The 17,880-nt window shown below is 65.5% G+C and overlaps 1 protein-coding gene across 1 annotated transcript in view; it reads left to right on the forward strand.

The window, feature by feature from the left end:
* DYNC1H1 (dynein cytoplasmic 1 heavy chain 1) overlaps positions 1-17,880 on the forward strand; it is a 58,592-nt gene that overhangs the window by 10,284 nt on the left and 30,428 nt on the right. The window contains exons 3-23 of the mRNA XM_045822136.1: positions 132-305; positions 454-709; positions 1,008-1,194; positions 2,696-2,967; positions 3,062-3,289; positions 4,620-5,696; positions 6,308-6,487; positions 7,664-7,813; positions 9,183-9,329; positions 11,582-11,722; positions 12,035-12,211; positions 12,326-12,436; positions 12,526-12,645; positions 13,156-13,395; positions 14,887-15,042; positions 15,175-15,288; positions 15,742-15,852; positions 15,933-16,142; positions 16,266-16,412; positions 16,588-16,754; positions 16,841-17,014. Of these exons, the coding sequence (XP_045678092.1) occupies positions 132-305; positions 454-709; positions 1,008-1,194; positions 2,696-2,967; positions 3,062-3,289; positions 4,620-5,696; positions 6,308-6,487; positions 7,664-7,813; positions 9,183-9,329; positions 11,582-11,722; positions 12,035-12,211; positions 12,326-12,436; positions 12,526-12,645; positions 13,156-13,395; positions 14,887-15,042; positions 15,175-15,288; positions 15,742-15,852; positions 15,933-16,142; positions 16,266-16,412; positions 16,588-16,754; positions 16,841-17,014 (4,539 nt within the window). The remainder of the gene's footprint in view (positions 1-131; positions 306-453; positions 710-1,007; positions 1,195-2,695; positions 2,968-3,061; positions 3,290-4,619; positions 5,697-6,307; positions 6,488-7,663; positions 7,814-9,182; positions 9,330-11,581; positions 11,723-12,034; positions 12,212-12,325; positions 12,437-12,525; positions 12,646-13,155; positions 13,396-14,886; positions 15,043-15,174; positions 15,289-15,741; positions 15,853-15,932; positions 16,143-16,265; positions 16,413-16,587; positions 16,755-16,840; positions 17,015-17,880) is intronic.

Consider the following 17,880-nt stretch of genomic DNA (forward strand, 5'->3'; position numbering starts at 1 on the left):
GCAAAGCCACGGTTAGTCCGTGCTTCCGGGGTTTTTAACCGAAACGTTCGAGTGCGCTCTGACTTGAGTGGGACACGGAGGCCCGTCGGGATGGGGCCCTCCGCCCTGACGGCCCCTCTGCGTCCCCGCAGCCTGGCCTTCATCAAGCGCACGCCGGTGATCGACGCAGACAAGCCGGTGTCGTCCCAGCTGCGAGTGCTCACGCTCAGCGAGGACTCACCCTACGAGACCCTGCACTCCTTCGTCAGCAACGCCGTGGCCCCCTTCTTCAAGTCCTACATCAGGGAGTCCGGCAAGGCCGACAGGTGGGGGCCGGGCGGCTGTGGCGCGGTCAGGGGCTGGGCAGCGCCGCCAGCCACCGGGGGCACGCCCGCTGCGCCCGTGAAACGTGTGGGGTTGGCGTCTGGCAGGCCTGCGGGGCCCTCGGGCCTGAGGTGTTTCTCGTCTCTTTAGGGACGGTGACAAAATGGCTCCTTCGGTCGAAAAGAAGATCGCAGAGCTGGAGATGGGGCTGCTGCACCTGCAGCAGAACATCGAGATCCCGGAGATCAGCCTGCCCATCCACCCCATCATCACGAATGTCGCCAAGCAGTGCTACGAGCGCGGAGAGAAGCCGAAGGTCACGGACTTCGGAGACAAGGTCGAGGACCCGACGTTTCTCAACCAGCTGCAGTCCGGCGTGAACCGCTGGATCCGCGAGATCCAGAAAGTAAGAGCACGGGCTGAGCGTGTGCGCCGGCGCTTCCCCTTTGGGGGCTGGTCCGAAATACCGTCGGTGCGGTGAATTCTGCGGCGGGGCTGCAGGCCCCGGGCAGGGGGAGGCTGCGCGCACCCCCACCCCCAGCACACTGGGCCCAGCTCTCCCACTGGTGAGCTCAGGTCCGTTCGCAGGCGGGACTCCCCTCGACGTGTGGGGATCCCACTGTAGCGTGTGGGTGTGGCCAGTGGCACTCTCTCCGCCCGCCTCCACGCAGCGCCAGCCCCTCAGTGCGCTCTTGTGTTTGAAGGTGACCAAACTGGACCGAGACCCGGCCTCGGGAACCGCCCTGCAGGAGATCAGCTTCTGGCTGAACCTGGAGCGCGCGCTGTACCGCATCCAGGAGAAGCGCGAGAGCCCGGAGGTGCTGCTGACGCTGGACATCCTGAAGCACGGCAAGCGCTTCCACGCCACCGTCAGCTTCGACACCGACACAGGTGAGGGGAGAACGGGGCCGGTCCTCCGACCGGGCATCAGTCTGGCTTCTGTGAAGTCTTGCTTGTCCCCCAGATGAAAATTAACCTGTGCCCCCCACCCCTCCGACCCTGTGTCCCCTCCTGCATCCTGTCTCCCTGTTCGCCCAGCCCCAGCTGCTGGAAGTGGCCTTCCCACACGGCTGCTCTCCCCTTCCCGGGTTTCGGGGACAGGAGCCAGGGTCTCTCCACAGCAGTGCCCACCCCCCCCTCGGTTACTCGGCTCCCTGAGCAGCAGGCTGCACCGCGCCCCCCGCGTGTGGAGTCGGGTGGGCTTCAGCCCTGTGGGCGGGACGGCGGTTCCCACCAAGCAGAAGTGGTCGCCCGCAGGGCTGTGGGCCGAGAGCTGCTGGGCGCTTCCCCTTCCTCCTCCCGCCTGCTCCGCCCAGTTTGGAACGTGGGCGAGCTGCCTCCCGTTTTCTGCGTGGCGGCGGCCGTGTGAGTGGCGTCGCACTGGCCTGCAGTGGGCCCACGGGCGTCGGGGCGGCGGGCGGGCACGGTCAGCAGGCCTGTGCCACCGCGCCCGCCGACTGCTGGAACCAGCAGTGAGGGTGCCGTCCTGGCCGGGCTCCCAGCCGGGCGTGGGGCCCGCGTGTGAACGTAAGGAAACGCCAGGCGGATGTCGTCCCATCGCCTCGGTCGTGCTGCGGGCGTCGCCCGGGCGTTTGTTGAAAAGTGTACCTTGCGCCGTAGCGATGCCTCTGCAGCCGTGGCTTCTTCCTGGCCCGTTTGGTTTGAAAAACAGACTAGCACCCAGGTGCTTCTGTGTCGTGTCAGCAACACACTCGCCTGACTTGAGCTGTGGGCACAAAATTTAAATTTTAGCGATTTTAAAGGTGATAAAATTCTGGTGTTTCTGAGATTAATTTTTATTAGCAAAACATTTAGATAATATAGAAAGCAAAGAAAGGTGACGAGGATGCCCCCGCGGCCTTTAGAGGGTGTTAGCTGACGGATGTGGAAGTGAGCCCACACTGGGTCATTCTGCCGATGACAGAAGTTTTTGGGGGGGGGGTGGATTTTTTAATTTTTTTTATTTTGGGAGAGGGGGAAGGGAGGGAGGGAGAGAGGGGAAGGGGAGGAGAAACAGGGGGAGAGAAACATCAATGTGTGGTTGCCTCTTGCATGCCCTCTACTGGGGACCCAGCCCACAGCCCAGGCATGTGTTCTGACTGGGAATCAAACCTGCGACCCTTTGGTTTCAGGCCTGCGCTCAGCCCACTGAGTCACACCAGCCAGGACATAGCTTTTTTAAAAACCAAACAATTTCTGTGTCACTAAATCTTTTGCAACATTGAAATGCTCCATGGTGAGGACACTTTGTAGGTCACCCACCAGTCATTGAGCCCGCACAGGCCGTCCTTGTAGCTGAGTTCCTTTTCAGTCGAGGTGAAATGGGTGTGTGCCATTGTAGCAGAGTTGTGTTGCTTTGTATGGAAACCATTCGCTCTCTCCCGCAATCTAGGTCTAAAACAGGCTTTGGAAACCGTGAATGACTATAATCCTCTGATGAAAGATTTCCCCCTGAATGACCTGCTGTCTGCCACGGAGCTGGACAAGATACGGCAGGCCCTCGTGGCCATTTTCACCCACCTGAGGAAGATCCGGAACACCAAGTACCCCATCCAGCGGGCCCTGCGCCTGGTGGAGGCCATCTCCAGGGACCTGAGCGCGCAGCTGCTCAAAGTGCTGGGCACCAGAAAGCTGATGCACGTTGCTTATGAGGAGTTTGAGAAGGCAAGTGTCGGCGCGCGGGACACTAACCAGCCTCAGGGCGCCGAGGTAAAACCGCGCTGTGATAACGAGCTCCCTCTCCTGCGTTGCGTCCTAGGTCATGGTGGCATGCTTCGAGGTTTTCCAGACCTGGGACGACGAGTACGAGAAGCTCCAGGTGCTGCTGAGAGACATTGTCAAGAGGAAGAGGGAGGAGAACCTGAAGATGGTGTGGCGGATCAACCCCGCCCACAGGAAGCTCCAGGCCCGCCTGGACCAGATGCGCAAGTTCCGGCGCCAGCACGAGCAGCTGCGGGCTGTCATCGTCCGGGTGCTGCGCCCGCAGGTGCGGCCCCCCTCTGCGCCGCCCGCCTCTGCGCGGCTGGACGAGGCCTCCCGTTCTCAGACTTAGAACTGACTGCTTCGCTCTGTTCTGCGCCGCTCACGCTCCTCCCGCTCCCTCTCCTCGTGTCTCTGCCGCCCTTCGGACCCAGGGACCCGCGGTTACACTGTTTCCGTCCGAATCCCTCCCCTCCCCATCCCTCCACCCTTCCCCTGGGATTGCGTTGAGTGGGGCCAGGCTTCCTGGGCTGCAAACCGCGAGGCACCGTGGAACGAGCTGTGTGACTCGGACACGTGGTTTAGCCTTCGCGCCAGACGCCTGGCCTGCCACGTGCGGACGGCAGTGGCGTGCGCTGGAGACTTACTAAAGTGATCGGCTCCGTTTCGTTGCGCATGCTTTCTTCCTCTTCTCAGTTCAGCTTTCTCCTCAGCGGTGCTTTTCTTCCCTTACGAAGCCCAGCCGCCTGAGACGCGCTGAGACGGGTGCATGGAGAGATTGGTAGACGGTGTGTGACACAGCACGCACCGACTGGCTGGGTGTTAGTGAGACCCTGGGTGGGCTGGTAATTCTTCCCCCCCCTGCAGTTTCACGGTTTGTAATGAAGTGTCAGGGGGTCTAGGAAGCTTCCCTCGCCGGTCGGGGTGCCCGCCGTTCGGGGCTGAGCACGTGTCCACCGTGAGGCCTCGGCGCCTCTCCGCTCGGGTGGTGCTGGCGTGTGGGACATGCGTGCTGTGCTTCGCGCTCACCCCCCACTCCCCGCGGGAGTCCCTCGACCTCGGGTCTCTTTGCCCCTTTTTGCCCTTTGCCTCTCCTCACCTCTGACGTTTTCAAAGAGCGCTGCGTGTCTTCTTTCTGCTCGTGGACTCCGCGGCCACGCCCTTCGGGTCAGCACGGCTTGTGGTGCACATGTGTGCACGTGTGGCCGCCCCACCCATGCAGCAGCGGTCAGCAGAGGGCTGGGTGCGGGCGTCCGGTATCACCACCGCACTGCCACTGGGCCCGGGGGTGAGCTCGCCCGCGGTGACGGCCTAAGGGCCGAAGCACCGGAGAGGAAACGGCCGGGTGCTGAGTCTATGTGTGGCGCCCCCGCGGGTCACCACGCTCTCGTGCGACCCAGGTGTCAATGTGCTGTTGCCACTCAGCTTCCAGGCAGAGAGGCCGCGAGGTGGGAAGGTCCGCACGGTGCAGAGTGAGCGTGCACGCCCCCTGAGCTGCCTGTGCTGCCTGCCTTGCGGTCACGCGCCGACGGCCGATGGGCAGGCATGCACTGCAGCCGCGCCACCGAACACGAGTCTTCGCTGGTAACCGCTGGTCTCAAACCCTTCCCATGCAGGTCACAGCGGTGGCGCAGCAGAACCAGGGGGAGGTCCCTGAGCCCCAAGACATGAAAGTGGCCGAGGTGCTGTTTGACGCCGCGGACGCGAACGCCATCGAGGAGGTGAACCTGGCCTACGAGAACGTCAAGGAGGTGGACGGGCTGGACGTGTCCAAGGAGGGCACGGAGGCCTGGGAGGCCGCGATGAAGCGCTACGACGAGAGGATCGACCGCGTGGAGACGCGCATCACCGCCCGCCTGCGCGACCAGCTGGGCACGGCCAAGAACGCCAACGAGATGTTCAGGATCTTCTCCAGGTTCAACGCGCTGTTCGTCAGGCCCCACATCCGCGGGGCCATCCGCGAGTACCAGACCCAGCTGATCCAGCGCGTGAAGGACGACATCGAGGCGCTGCACGACAAGTTCAAGGTGCAGTACCCCCAGAGCCAGGCCTGCAAGATGAGCCACGTGCGCGACCTGCCGCCCGTGTCGGGCTCCATCATCTGGGCCAAGCAGATCGACCGGCAGCTCACGGCCTACATGAAGCGGGTGGAGGACGTGCTGGGCAAGGGCTGGGAGAACCACGTGGAGGGGCAGAAGCTGAAGCAGGACGGCGACAGCTTCCGCATGAAGCTCAACACCCAGGAGATTTTCGACGACTGGGCCCGCAAGGTGCAGCAGCGCAACCTGGGCGTCTCCGGCCGCATCTTCACCATCGAGAGCACCCGGGTGCGGGGCCGCTCCGGCAACGTCCTCAAGCTCAAGGTCAACTTCCTGCCCGAGATCATCACCCTTTCCAAGGAAGTCCGCAACCTCAAGTGGCTCGGCTTCCGGGTGCCGCTGGCGATCGTGAACAAGGCGCACCAGGCCAACCAGCTCTACCCCTTCGCCATCTCCCTGATCGAGAGCGTGCGCACCTACGAGCGCACCTGCGAGAAGGTGGAGGAGCGCAGCTCCGTCTCGCTGCTGGTGGCCGGCCTGAAGAAGGAGGTGCAGGCCCTGGTCGCGGAGGGCGTCGCGCTGGTGTGGGAGTCCTACAAGCTGGACCCCTACGTGCAGCGCCTGGCGGAGACCGTCTTCAACTTCCAGGAGAAGGTGCGTCCCGGGCCCCGCTCCCCCGGGAGCTGTCCCGTGGCGGGCATAGTCCGTAGCGGCAGAAGACGTGGGAGCCGGGAGGGAGAAGCACCCCTTTTCTCGCGGGGCCGTTTGCCGGGGTCGGGGCTCTCGGGGGCGTCAGGGAGCTCACACCCGAGGTCGGGGGTCAGTGGAGAGACGACGGGCGGGTCCGACAGCAGAACGAGAGCCTGGCGGCCGGCGGGGCCGCCCTCGGAGCTCGGCGCTTGGGCTGCAGCCAGGGCGCCTGCCGTCGCTGCCCCCCAGGCGGGGGTGGGCCCCCGCCCCCGGCTCCCGCACACTGGACGGCGGCGCCTGCACGCCCGGCCCGCCCGTGCGCACTGGCCCCTGGGGCAGAGAAGGCTCCGCCGAGCGGAGCGTGTGTCCTTTCTGCTCCCGGACCGGACGGTCAGCGGCCCTCCTCCCTGAGCAGGAGGGGCCGGGGCGGGCGATCATTTCGTGCAGTTCCCTCCCTCCCTCCCCAGGAGGGTTGGCTGTTTATGGGAGACGCCCTCTGCCTCGAGCACCAGCCAATCAGGTGAGGAGAGTGTACATCAGAACCAAAGGGTTTTAAATATTAAACTTTCCTTCAGGTGGACGATCTACTCATTATCGAAGAGAAGATAGACCTGGAAGTCCGCTCCCTGGAAACGTGCATGTACGACCACAAGACCTTCTCCGAGATCCTGAACCGGGTCCAGAAGGCCGTGGACGACCTGAACCTGCACTCCTACTCCAACCTGCCCCTGTGGGTCAGCAAGCTGGACCTGCAGGTGAGGCCGGCTCCTGGGCCGCGCTGCCCACGCAGGCCTGGGTCCTGCTTCGGACGGACGCTGGGTGGGTCAGTCACCGAAAAGCCTTCCTCCATAGGCGTGACTGCTGACAGTCGGTTTCCCTCCGGAAATCTCCGCTGACTCACGACATCTCACGACAGAGCCGAAGTGTGGCGGCGGGTGGGGTGCTGTGCGGGGATGGGGGGCGCCTCTCCTCCCCTCCCCTGCAGGTGTGACAACCTGCCTGCCCTTCCCTGCCCTTGTAACACAGGGTGTCCCTCCTGCCCCCCTGAGGCTCCATCTCTGGTGACCCTGCCCTCCCCCCCACGCACTCAGAGGAGAAACGCCCAGCAGACCCCGGGGCGGGGCGCGTGTGGGGAGAGCGGGTGTGTGCAGCACCCTCACCAGCCCGGGTGGCCTTCCTGTCGGTGGGCATCCCAACGGCCCTCAGGGAGGGGGACGTGGAGGCCGAGGTCACTCAGTGGACAAGTGGCTGTTGGCTAGTTCCGAAGCTGTCTGTGGTTCACAGCTCTTCCCCCCACCTTCCCCGTTAAGGTGGGTGAGTCGGCTGCAGGGTGTCCGCGTGGGGGGCGGTAGAGTGGGAGCCGACAAGGCCCGCCCTTCCGCGCCCCTGGGGGCGCCCGGTTCTCTCTCTCGGCCACCAGCACGCGTTCCCAGGGCGGCCGTGCAGCCCGAGGGCGGCTCCTCCCAGAGACGCGCCGATGTCCGTCTGTGGGGGGGGGGTGCTGGTCTCGTTCTGGGTCAGCGGGAAACTGTCCTTCCCTGGAACGACGACACAACGGTCACTGTGTGGGGCACTGGGACCAGACCCGCTGCGGTCGCCTGGAACTGACGTGATGTCGGTGTCCGTCACGCCTGAACAGCAAGGGGGGAGGAAGACGGCTCCAGCTGCGGACTGGGGGCCGCCAGCCTCACCTCCGGGGCGAGCCGCCTGCCGTGCTGCACACGAGACCCGAGCTGCAGCTGCTGCGCTCTGCTCGCCCCGGTCGCTGGCCAGTCGGGAGGCCGGGGAACGTGGTGCCGGAAGTGAGGGTCGGAGCAGGCCGAGGCAAGGTCGCGGCTGGCAGCTCTCGGTCCGGGACCTGCGGCCTCTGCGCGAGCGCTCGGGAGAGTCACGGCTCCTCACGCCCCCCCCCCCGCCCCCCCCCCCCGCAGATTGAGCGGATACTGGGCGTCCGCCTGCAGGCCGGCCTGCGTGCGTGGACCCAGGTGCTCCTCGGGCAGGCCGAGGACAAGGCGGAGGTCGACATGGACACGGACGCGCCCCAAGTCAGCCACAAGCCGGGGGGCGAGCCGAAGATCAAGGTGAGTGTCGCCGGAGCAGCCGTGGGCGCGTGGGCACGCGTCTCCCCTGGAGCGGGCCAGCGCAGGCGCCCCTGACCGTGCAGGGCAGAGACGGGGCCGGCCCGCCTCGCCCGGTGACCCCGCCAGCACTGCCCGCGGCGCGGGGCGGGGTCACGCGCGGTGCGGGCAGAGGGCGCGCCCCTGCTGTGGCCTCCCGGCTCGCCCCCGAGTGTCTGGTCGTGAGGGGAAGGGAGGGAGGAGCCCGGGAGGCACCGTGTGCCCAGTGTCCGGAGCGGCCCAGGAGCGGGGGGGCCGTCACGGGCCCTAGGGGACGCCTGGTGCCTGTGCCCCCGTGACCCTGGGCCACAGCGGGCAAGGGCAGGTGGAGGCTCTCGTGCTTCCTCGGGGACTCTCCTGTGAGCCTTGCCCCAGAGTGGCTGTCGGAAGGTGAGAAACACGGTCACGCAGAGAAACGCCCCCCCACCCCCACCCCGCTCTCCGAGCGCTCGGGCGAGAAGCCAGTCCCGGGACTGGCGGCCGTCTGCATGGGACAGACGTCCAGTGGCCGCCCGAAACGGCCCCGTTCCCACGAAAGTGTGCTCGGGGTCTCACGGAAGACGCAGGCACGGCGCCGCGGTCGCACACGGCAGCAGCCTGTGTCTCCACACGCCTGTCCCCGTGTGTGGAGACGTGGTCAGCCGGAGCCTGGCATGCGTTCTAGAAATTTCTGAGAACTCACGCTGTGCAGGGAGGCCCGGTCTCCTGCAGTGGGCGGGGGGCAGGAAAGGGTCACCTCACGGGGACTCACTGAGCACTGCCGCTGCCTCTGCCTCTGCGGTCCGGGAAACACGTCTCGGCGGGGAGGCCTCGCACACCGGAAGCGTGTGGGGGCCGCCAGTGAAAGGGTGGCCTGGGGGGCACGTCTGGCTTTTTCCCCTTCCCAGACTTCACCTCCTTAGTGTTTTCTCTTGGCCCTGGAGAGTGTCTTCCCGTTTGAACGGTGCAGACCCTTGTCCCCAGAGCACACTGTTCGAGATACGGAGATTCGGGAAAGCAAACGAGTGTGTCCGGGGGCAGCTCGTCCCGGGGCGACCAGGGGGAGTCCTCACGCCCTCCCAGCACCGGCGGGGGCACGTGTGCCCGATGGGGGGGCCTGCCCCGTGCGTGCCAGCCTGACGACCCTGCTGCCGGGGCCCGGGCCTCTCGGCTGCGTGTCCCCCCAGGTGGGGCGGCCCTGCGCTCCCGGGCGCGGGACGCGGGAGGAGCCTCCGCAGTGTCGGGCCCCGCGGCTCAGGCGGCAGCAGCTCGGACACTGAGAAGGGGGGTGGGTGCGTCAGAACCGGGCGGCTGGACTAGATCCCCGAGTGAGGCCCGAACCCCCTCTTCGCAGAACGTGGTTCACGAGCTCCGGATCACCAACCAGGTGATCTACCTGAACCCGCCCATCGAGGAGTGCAGGTACAAGCTGTACCAGGAGATGTTCGCCTGGAAGATGGTCGTGCTGTCTCTGCCCCGGATCCAGAGCCAGAGGTACCAGGTGAGCCTCTGGCCAGCCGCCCCACCCCCGCCCCGGTCTCTTCGAGTGCAGCTCCTGACGCGTCCCTCAGGCCCCAGGCCCCAGGCCCCAGGCTCAGCTCTAAGGGAAGAGGCTGCGAATGCCCCGACTCTCCCGTCTTTGTCTCTTTCTCCTCCGTCTCTCTCTTTTCTATGTTCGAGAGAGAGAGAGAGAGAGAGAGAAACGTCCGTAGAGAGAGACAGACAGACAGATCCACTTGTCGTTCCACTCACTGACGCACTCACTCACTGGCTGCTTCTCGCACGCGCCCTGGCCGGGACTGAACCCACAGCCTGGGCGTGTCGGGACAGTGCTTTAACCAGCTGAGCTACCCGGCCAGGACACGTTTCTCTTTTCTTAACTTGGAACACAAACTCAGTTTTTTCGGGGCTTTTTGTGCGAGCAGCTGCCCCTGGACGTGGTCTCGGCAGCATCGGCCAGAACGTGGCGACGTCCCCATGGGGCAGGGCCTGAGTGGCTCCCACCCTGGGGCGGGGTGGGGGGGGTCGGTGCTGCCTGCCAGCGCTTCCGTTCATGGCGTTCTCCTGTGTACGCCCCCGCCCCGCCTTCACGCACCAACGCCAGCTCCTCCCTCTCTTCTGAGTCTTCCTGTCGGCAAAGAACTTGACCCCGTCCCCCTCCCACCATCGAATCTTCCTGCTCCTCTGGTGGCGCATGTGGGAGGGCTCCCTGCACAGCTGCCCCAGTGTCCCCTGCCCCCGGGTGTACCCATCTCCCTGCACGACTGCCCCGATGTCCTCTGTGCCCCCGCCCCCGTGCACCCATCTCCCTGCCAGCCGACCCGGTGTCCCCTGCCCCCGGTGCACCCATTTCTCTGCCACAACAGTAGCCGGGCGGCCTGGGGGCTCTGCCCTGTGGGCGTGGCGTCTCGGCCCGGGAGAAGCGTTCTCGGTAGGACCGACCGGTCAGGGCTGCTGCGCACCCTTCTCGCCGCACTTCCCTGCTGACTCTCCTGGTGTCCTCCCGCTCGCTGGCCGGCCTCCTGCCCTGGCTCCTCTCTGTCCCCTCGGCCCGGCCCCCAGGTGTCCGGGAGAGGTCCCCCCACAACACTCCGTGTGTCCTCCAGGTGTCAAGTAGCCGGCAGCCCTGGCCCTTCCCACCCGGCTGCCTCCTCGGTGCCCCGTGGCCCTCTCAGGGGGCCGTCCCGTGGGTGTGGTCCTCGGCCCGCCCTCAGGGTCGCCCCTCCCTAGTCTGTTCCGTCCACCCTCAGCCCACCCGGGCCAGGGCGTCCTCAGGATCCACAGTGGGCACTGCCTGCCTCCCACAGCCCCTGCTGCGGCCTGTCACCTCCCACCTGGGCTATTGAAAGTCCCCCCGACTGGCCACCGGGTCTGCCCTGCCCCTAAGATCTGTTTGGAGCACAGCAGCCAGAGTTGGCCCTAAATTACACGTTCATCCGGAGGCCGCTCTCCTCGGGGCCTGTTAGGGGCTTCCTGTCCCACTCAGCACGAAAGCCCACGTCCCCAGCGGCCCGCCGGGCACACGTGATGGCTGCTCATCGCTGCTCTGCCTCAGCTGCCGCCCCGCCCCACCGCGGCCCTGCCGCGGCCACACGGGACCCGCCCTGGTCCTCGGGCGCCAGGCAGGCTCCCACTGCCGACCTCGCTCGGCGCCCCCTGGTGGCAGTTACGTGTGTGGCGCCCTCCTCTCGCCTGGGCCTGCCCTGCCCTCCCCGCCCGGCCCTCCTGCCTCCTCCCCTTCTGACCGTCTGTGCGTTTCCCTTCGTTGTCTCCCCCTCCCACGTGGCGTGCGTGGGTGTGAGCAGGGACCTTTGCCCGCTCGTTTCCTGCGCCCACGGCGGCACCAGGCCCGTGCCAGATGCCCACTGACTCTGGCCCGTCCGTCCCCCCAGCGGGGGCGAACCTTGGTCACGTTGCCGTCACGTGCCTAGACGTGGCCTCAGTGTCCCCCTCGGGGGGGGGGGGGGCTGGCTCCGAGGGTCTGCTCGAGGCACGTGCCTGCACCGGAGGCCGGCGCGTTCTGGCGCGGCGCTGAGGGGACGCCGTGTGATCCCGCCTGCGGCGCTCCTGCCCTCCCCTCAACCGGCCTGACGCGGTGGGCTCGAGCCGGCCCTGGCCCTCGTGGCCGGGGGCGTGGGTGTTTCCCCCAAACACCGTTTCTCCCCTGGGCGGCTCTCGGCCCGTGCTCAGGGAGCAGGGACGCGGAGCTGGGCCCCGCACGCACGTGCGCTCACCCCCGGCTCCGCCTGGCAGGTGGGCGTGCACTACGATCTGACCGAGGAGGAGAAGTTCTACCGGAACGCGCTGACGCGGATGCCCGACGGCCCCACGGCCCTGGAGGAGTCCTACTCCGCCGTCATGGGCATCGTCACCGAGGTCGAGCAGTACGTCAAGGTAAGGCGCACCGGGTGCCCCCGGAGACCCGGCGCGTGCGGGCTGCAAGCGCTGGGCTGCGTGGGGTGCGGCTCACTGGGCAGCATCTGCTGCTTCCGTGCGGAGACCGAGCAGCTGGACAGGTCTTGGGGGTGTTGACCGTCATTCTGGAGAACTGTGCACGTTAGTCTCTTCTGGTACGAAACTCCGAGGATTTGAACTGAGATTTTTCTGACGGCGACGAGCGGGCGTGAGCCGTCCCGGCGGGGCCTGGGAGCGTGCGCCGGCCGTGCGCTCGGTGGGACGCCCACCGTCTGCCTGGTCTCCGCGCAGGTCTGGCTGCAGTACCAGTGCCTGTGGGACATGCAGGCCGAGAACATCTACCACCGGCTCGGGGAGGACCTCGGCAAGTGGCAGGCCCTGCTGGTGCAGATCAGGAAGGCCCGGGGGACCTTCGACAACGCGGAGACCAAGAGGGAGTTCGGGCCGGTCGTCATAGACTACGGCAAGGTGGGCCCCGCGGCTGCCCTGGGAGGTGCCGGCCGGCCCCGCTGCTCGGCCGGGAAGAGGGGGAGGGCAGGCGCCCGGCGCGGAGGGACAGGGTCTGGTGCTTGCCCCCCGCAGGTGCAGTCCAAGGTGAACCTGAAGTACGACTCCTGGCACAAGGAGGTCCTCAGCAAGTTCGGGCAGATGCTCGGCTCCAACATGACCGAGTTCCACTCCCAGATCTCCAAGGTGAGGCGGCGGTGCCCGGGCCGCGCAGGTGCCCGCTGCCCCCTCCCCCCCACCCCGACGCTGAGCTAACTCTCTGCGCCCCCCAACAGTCCCGCCAGGAGCTGGAGCAGCACTCGGTGGACACGGCCAGCACCTCTGATGCAGTGACCTTCATCACCTACGTGCAGTCTCTGAAGCGGAAGATCAAGCAGTTCGAGAAGCAAGTGGAGGTGAGCTCTCGGGGCAGGGGAGCCCCCTCTGTGTGTGGCCCGGCTCCCCAGCCCTGGGGGCCAGTCCTCGGGGGTGTGTCCAGATCCCTGTGCCGAACCACCTACGTGCTTGTGGGCGCGCCGACCGGGCCTCCGGGCCTCGGCGACGTGCGGAGCTCTGCAGGGCGTTCTTTGCCGCCGAGGTTTGAGAACCACTGTTGCTTGTCTTGCAAGAGCTTATGTTTTCCTTGTTGATCTTCAAGTCGTGAATTTCCTTTTTCTAACTTGCGGTGGGGACAAGGCACAGCGCTGACACGCAGGGGTCCTCTCCAGAGCCCCTGGGTGCAGCCGGGTGCAGAGCTGGCTTGTGGGCAGGCTCCCAGTGGCCTCGGGGCGGGAGGCGGCTGGAGGGGGCGGACATGTTGATGGTCTGTGTTCTGTGGCCGCCGGGGCTTCTTTGCCGCGGACGCTGATGGTGGTTCTGTTACTCTTAAAGGACTTTAACCTGCTCTTTCCCTTGAACTCGCCCAGCTCTACCGCAACGGCCAGCGCCTGCTGGAGAAGCAGAGGTTCCAGTTCCCGCCGTCCTGGCTGTACATCGACAACATCGAGGGCGAGTGGGGGGCCTTCAACGACATCATGCGGCGGAAGGACTCCGCCATCCAGCAGCAGGTGGCGAACCTGCAGATGAAGATCGTGCAGGAGGACCGGGCCGTGGAGAGCCGCACCACCGACCTGCTGGCCGACTGGGAGAAGACCAAGCCTGTCACGGTGCGCGGGCCCCTGCGCCCCGAGCCCCAGACCGCCAGCGGCGCAGCCCGGGTCTTTCCGTCGTAGCGAAAGGCCGTGCCGTGGTTTAGCTTTCGAGTAACAAAGAGTATGTCTTTTATAATTAGAGAAGCAGTGCTTCAGAATGGTTGGAAACGTGAACGCCAGCTTTGACCTCTTGACCCCCAACCCCTCGTGAGGGTCCCTTCCATTTTGGGAGATGTGGCCTACGGCCACGCCGCCCTGACCGCGCCAATCGTGCCGTCAGATAGGATGGTTCTAAAGACGGGAGACTTTCGGTTCTTAGGCTGTCCTCTCACTGAGGCGCACTCAGAGCTGGGTCAGCTCCCCGGGGACGCGGGCCGAGCCTCGGCTGCTGCTGGCTCTGCTGTGGGGGCGCTGCTTCCTGTCGCTGGCGTTGCGGTTGTTCACCCTCGGTCCCAGAGCCCGCCTCTCGCGGTCCCCTCGTCCTGCCCAGCGTGGGTCGCACTCCGACTGGGTTGCAGGCACGGCGCTGGCGTCCGAGACCAGCGGCGCCCCCAGAAGGCAGGAGCCTGCCCACGCGGCCTGTGCTCCTGCGGGGGAGGCGGATGGAACCGGGCAGGGGGATGTGTTTTGAGTCATGGTGACGGAGCCCTGGGGAGGGGGCGGGTGGAAGAGGGTGCTGGCAGTGCACGGCTCTGTCGGGGAGGTGCCGTCTGCATGGAGCCCTGGCCGAGGGCGGCTGGCAGGTCACAGGGGGCGGGGCGGAGGGCCAGGCGGAGGGGCTGCGAGTGCGAGGCCCGAAGAGGCACCCGAGGGCCCAGTCTTCCTCGCTGCAGAATGCCGTCTGCAGAGGCGCAGACGAGGAGGCCGGTCGGAGACCCTGACTGCCCCCGGGCCTGGTGGTTTGCAGACGCAGGCTTTGCACACCTGGCCGACCTGGGGGCCGGGTGGGGCCCTCTCCTGCCCCCAGTGCCGCCTGAGCAGCCCGGCGGAGGTCCCTGTCTGTATTGGGGTTCGGTTCGGGAGCCTTGTGTAAAGACGGCCTCTGCAGAACGGTGCCTCTCGGGGACTGAGGGGTGACTGGCGGGCACGGCCCCGGTCACCAACCTGGAGAGGACCCTGGGCGTGTGTCCCAGTCGAGACTGTGACCGGAGTCTCTCGGTCGTGGTCAGGAGTCAGCCACAGGGAGGGAGGCGTGCGAGGCCGCGGCCAGACGGACGGCGCCTGGCTCCTCGGGCCCTGGCCGGCGGCTAGGTGGGTGTCCGGCGGCTGAGGCGCAGACCCGAGTCTGTCCGGCTCCTGTTCCGTCCCCCGAGCACTCGGCGGGCTGGCGGCTGAACTGAGAGGTGCCCCCTTTCCTCGTTCACACTTGCACTCGCCAGAGGCGGGGACAGTGTCTCCAGGGCCCCAGCAGGCTAGGCTCCCCCCTCCCCCCACACCCGCTCAGGAGCCTCAGCGTCCGTCCGCCCTGGCCCAGCCTGCAACTCTCCACGCTCCGTCTGCTTTCAGGGCAACCTGCGCCCAGAGGAGGCGCTCCAGGCTCTCACCATCTACGAGGGCAAGTTCGGCAGGCTGAAGGACGACCGGGAGAAGTGTGCCAAGGCCAAGGAGGCACTGGAGCTGACGGACACGGGGCTGCTGAGCGGCAGCGAAGAGCGCGTCCAGGTACGAGCCCCCTGAGTGGGCGGGGGGGGGGCCAGGGCGCGGCTCCTCGCCCCCGCCCCGCACCTGACCTGGGTCCCCTTCTGACTGACGTCGGCTTCCACAGTCTCACCGCTTGACTGTGCTTGCCGACAGGTGGCCTTGGAAGAACTGCAGGACCTCAAAGGCGTCTGGTCGGAGCTCTCTAAGGTCTGGGAGCAGATCGACCAGATGAAGGAGCAGCCATGGGTCTCCGTGCAGCCGCGGAAGGTGCGTGTCCTCGGAGTCGGTGTCGGTGCGCCTGCAGGGGTGCGCGGTCTCGGGGCCGCCTCAGGGGACTGCAAGCAGGGAGCCGTACCGGGAGCTCACCAAGTGTCCGCAGCAGTCCCGCGTGTCACTGACATCACTCACCCAGCCTAACGTGAAACCACTATTTACGACGTCGAAAGAATCAGCCCTGGCTGGTACAGCCTGGGCTGGTGTGGCTCAATGGATTGAGCGTCGACCTGCGAACCAAAGGGTCGCTGGTTCGATTCCCAGTCAGGGCACATGCCTGGGTTGCGGGCCAGGTCCCCAGTAGGGGGCGCGTGAAAGGCAGCCACACATTGGTGTTTCTCTCCCTGTCTTTCTCCCTTCCTCTTTCTAAAAATAAGTAAATAATTTTTTAAAAACGGACTTTGAAAGGAGCATGCATGAGCTCTTGCCGCCGTGTCTCTCCTGCAGCTCCGGCAGAGCCTGGACGGCCTCCTGAACCAGCTGAAGAACTTCCCCGCGCGGCTGCGGCAGTACGCGTCCTACGAGTTCGTGCAGCGGCTCCTGAAGGGCTACCTGAAGGTGGGTGGCCGCCGAGGTCGCGGTCGCGGGCGCCCATCCGGAGCGCAGCAGCCCGGCTGACGCGGCGGCTCTCCCTGCAGATCAACATGCTGGTGATCGAGCTGAAGTCCGAGGCGCTGAAGGACCGCCACTGGAAGCAGCTGATGAAGAGGCTGCACGTGAACTGGGTGGTGTCGGAGCTCACCCTCGGCCAGATCTGGGACGTCGACCTGCAGAAGAACGAGGCCGTCGTCAAGGACGTGCTGCTCGTCGCCCAAGGGGAGATGGCCCTGGAGGAGTTCTTGAAGCAGGTGAGTGGCGGCCGGGCGGGGGGACTTGAGCCTCGTGTGGTCTTTTTGTGCCTGCACGCCCCGGCGGCCCGTGCAGCTGGCGCTCGCGTGCACGCGGTGACGTGCTCTCTGGCTCTGGCGCAGATACGGGAAGTGTGGAACACGTACGAGTTGGACTTGGTGAACTACCAGAACAAGTGTCGCCTGATCCGCGGCTGGGACGACCTCTTCAACAAGGTCAAAGAGCACATCAACAGCGTCTCGGCCATGAAGCTGTCTCCCTACTACAAGGTACCCTTGTCGTCGGGGGAGCCCCCTCCCTGCTCTGCACAGCCCCTTCTGCGGACAGCTCCCGGAGGCCTGCTCTCCGGAGCGCCGGCTGCAGGCTGCAGGCTCAGTGGGCGCAGCTGTGTCTGTGCAGGAACGAGAACTGCAGCTCTGCCCCCCCCACCCCCCTGCCCGCCAGGTGTTCGAGGAGGACGCCCTGAGCTGGGAGGACAAGCTGAACCGCATCATGGCGCTCTTCGACGTGTGGATCGACGTGCAGCGGCGCTGGGTCTACCTGGAAGGCATCTTCACGGGCAGCGCGGACATCAAGCACCTGCTGCCCGTGGAGACCCAGCGCTTCCAGAGGTAGGGCCTCCGCGCGGGCCGGCGGGCTGTGCTGGGAGCCGCTGCTCCCCGGGCCCAGGCTGACCTCGCGTCTGCCCGGTTCGCAGCATCAGCACGGAGTTCCTGGCGCTCATGAAGAAGGTGTCCAAGTCCCCCCTGGTCATGGACGTCCTCAACATCCAGGGTGTGCAGCGGTCTCTGGAGCGGCTGGCAGACCTGCTGGGCAAGATCCAGAAAGCGCTGGGCGAGTACCTGGAGAGGGAGCGGTCGTCCTTCCCCAGGTGAGGCCCCGGCTGTGCGGAGGTGACATCCGCCTTCCGCTGTGCTTTCTCCCCCTCCCCTCCCCCCACCCCCGGCCTGGGAGCCAGTCCCCTCGGGCATCGATACGGACAGTCCACCTAACACCACCTCCCTTTCGTGCACTGATTCCCGGGTACAGCACGTAACCCTCCGTCATTCCCTGCCTTCTCTTCTTTGCTCAGCTTCCTTCAAGTTCCCATCGCCCTCCCAGGCAGCTTGAATCTCTTTGAAAATGTGTTTCTCGAGGTTACGTATACACTTTTTTGAGTAACAGTTGTGCATTACAGCGGTGACACAGCCGACATCTGGGGACTCTCGAGGCCACGCCGGGCACCGCTCTGAGTGCTTCATGTGCGGCCTCTCGTTCAGTCCTTACGGCGGGACTGGGGAGTCTCTTACCCCCACTTACACCCAGATAGCACAGTTTCCACTTAAAAAGGTTAAGGAGCCCTGGCTGGTGTGGCTCAGTGGACTGAGCACCAGCCTGTGAACCAAAGGGTTGTTGGTTCAATTCCCAGTCAGGGCACACGCCTGGGTTGTGGGCCAGATCCTCAGTGGGGGGCGTGTGTGAGGCAGCCACATATTGATGTTTCTCTCCCTCTCTCCTTCCCTTTCCCTGAAAATAAATAAATGAAATCTTTTTTAAGGAAAGGTTAACTTGACATGCTTGTACTCCAAAGTTAGAAAGAGGTACCAAGCAGTGGCCACTAAAGAAGTGGTAGGAGTCTGCTTTGGTGCTAGCAATAAGGAGATGCATTTCCTGCAGCGAATTTATTTATTTTTTATTTTTAAATTTCATTTATTTTTAGAGAGGGGGAAGGGAGAGAGAAACAGGGAGAGAAACATC

The sequence above is a fragment of the Phyllostomus hastatus genome, unplaced genomic scaffold (genome assembly GCF_019186645.2).
Source record: "Phyllostomus hastatus isolate PE091 unplaced genomic scaffold, TTU_PhHast_1.1 phas_scaffold_501, whole genome shotgun sequence".
Lineage (NCBI taxonomy): Eukaryota > Metazoa > Chordata > Mammalia > Chiroptera > Phyllostomidae > Phyllostomus > Phyllostomus hastatus.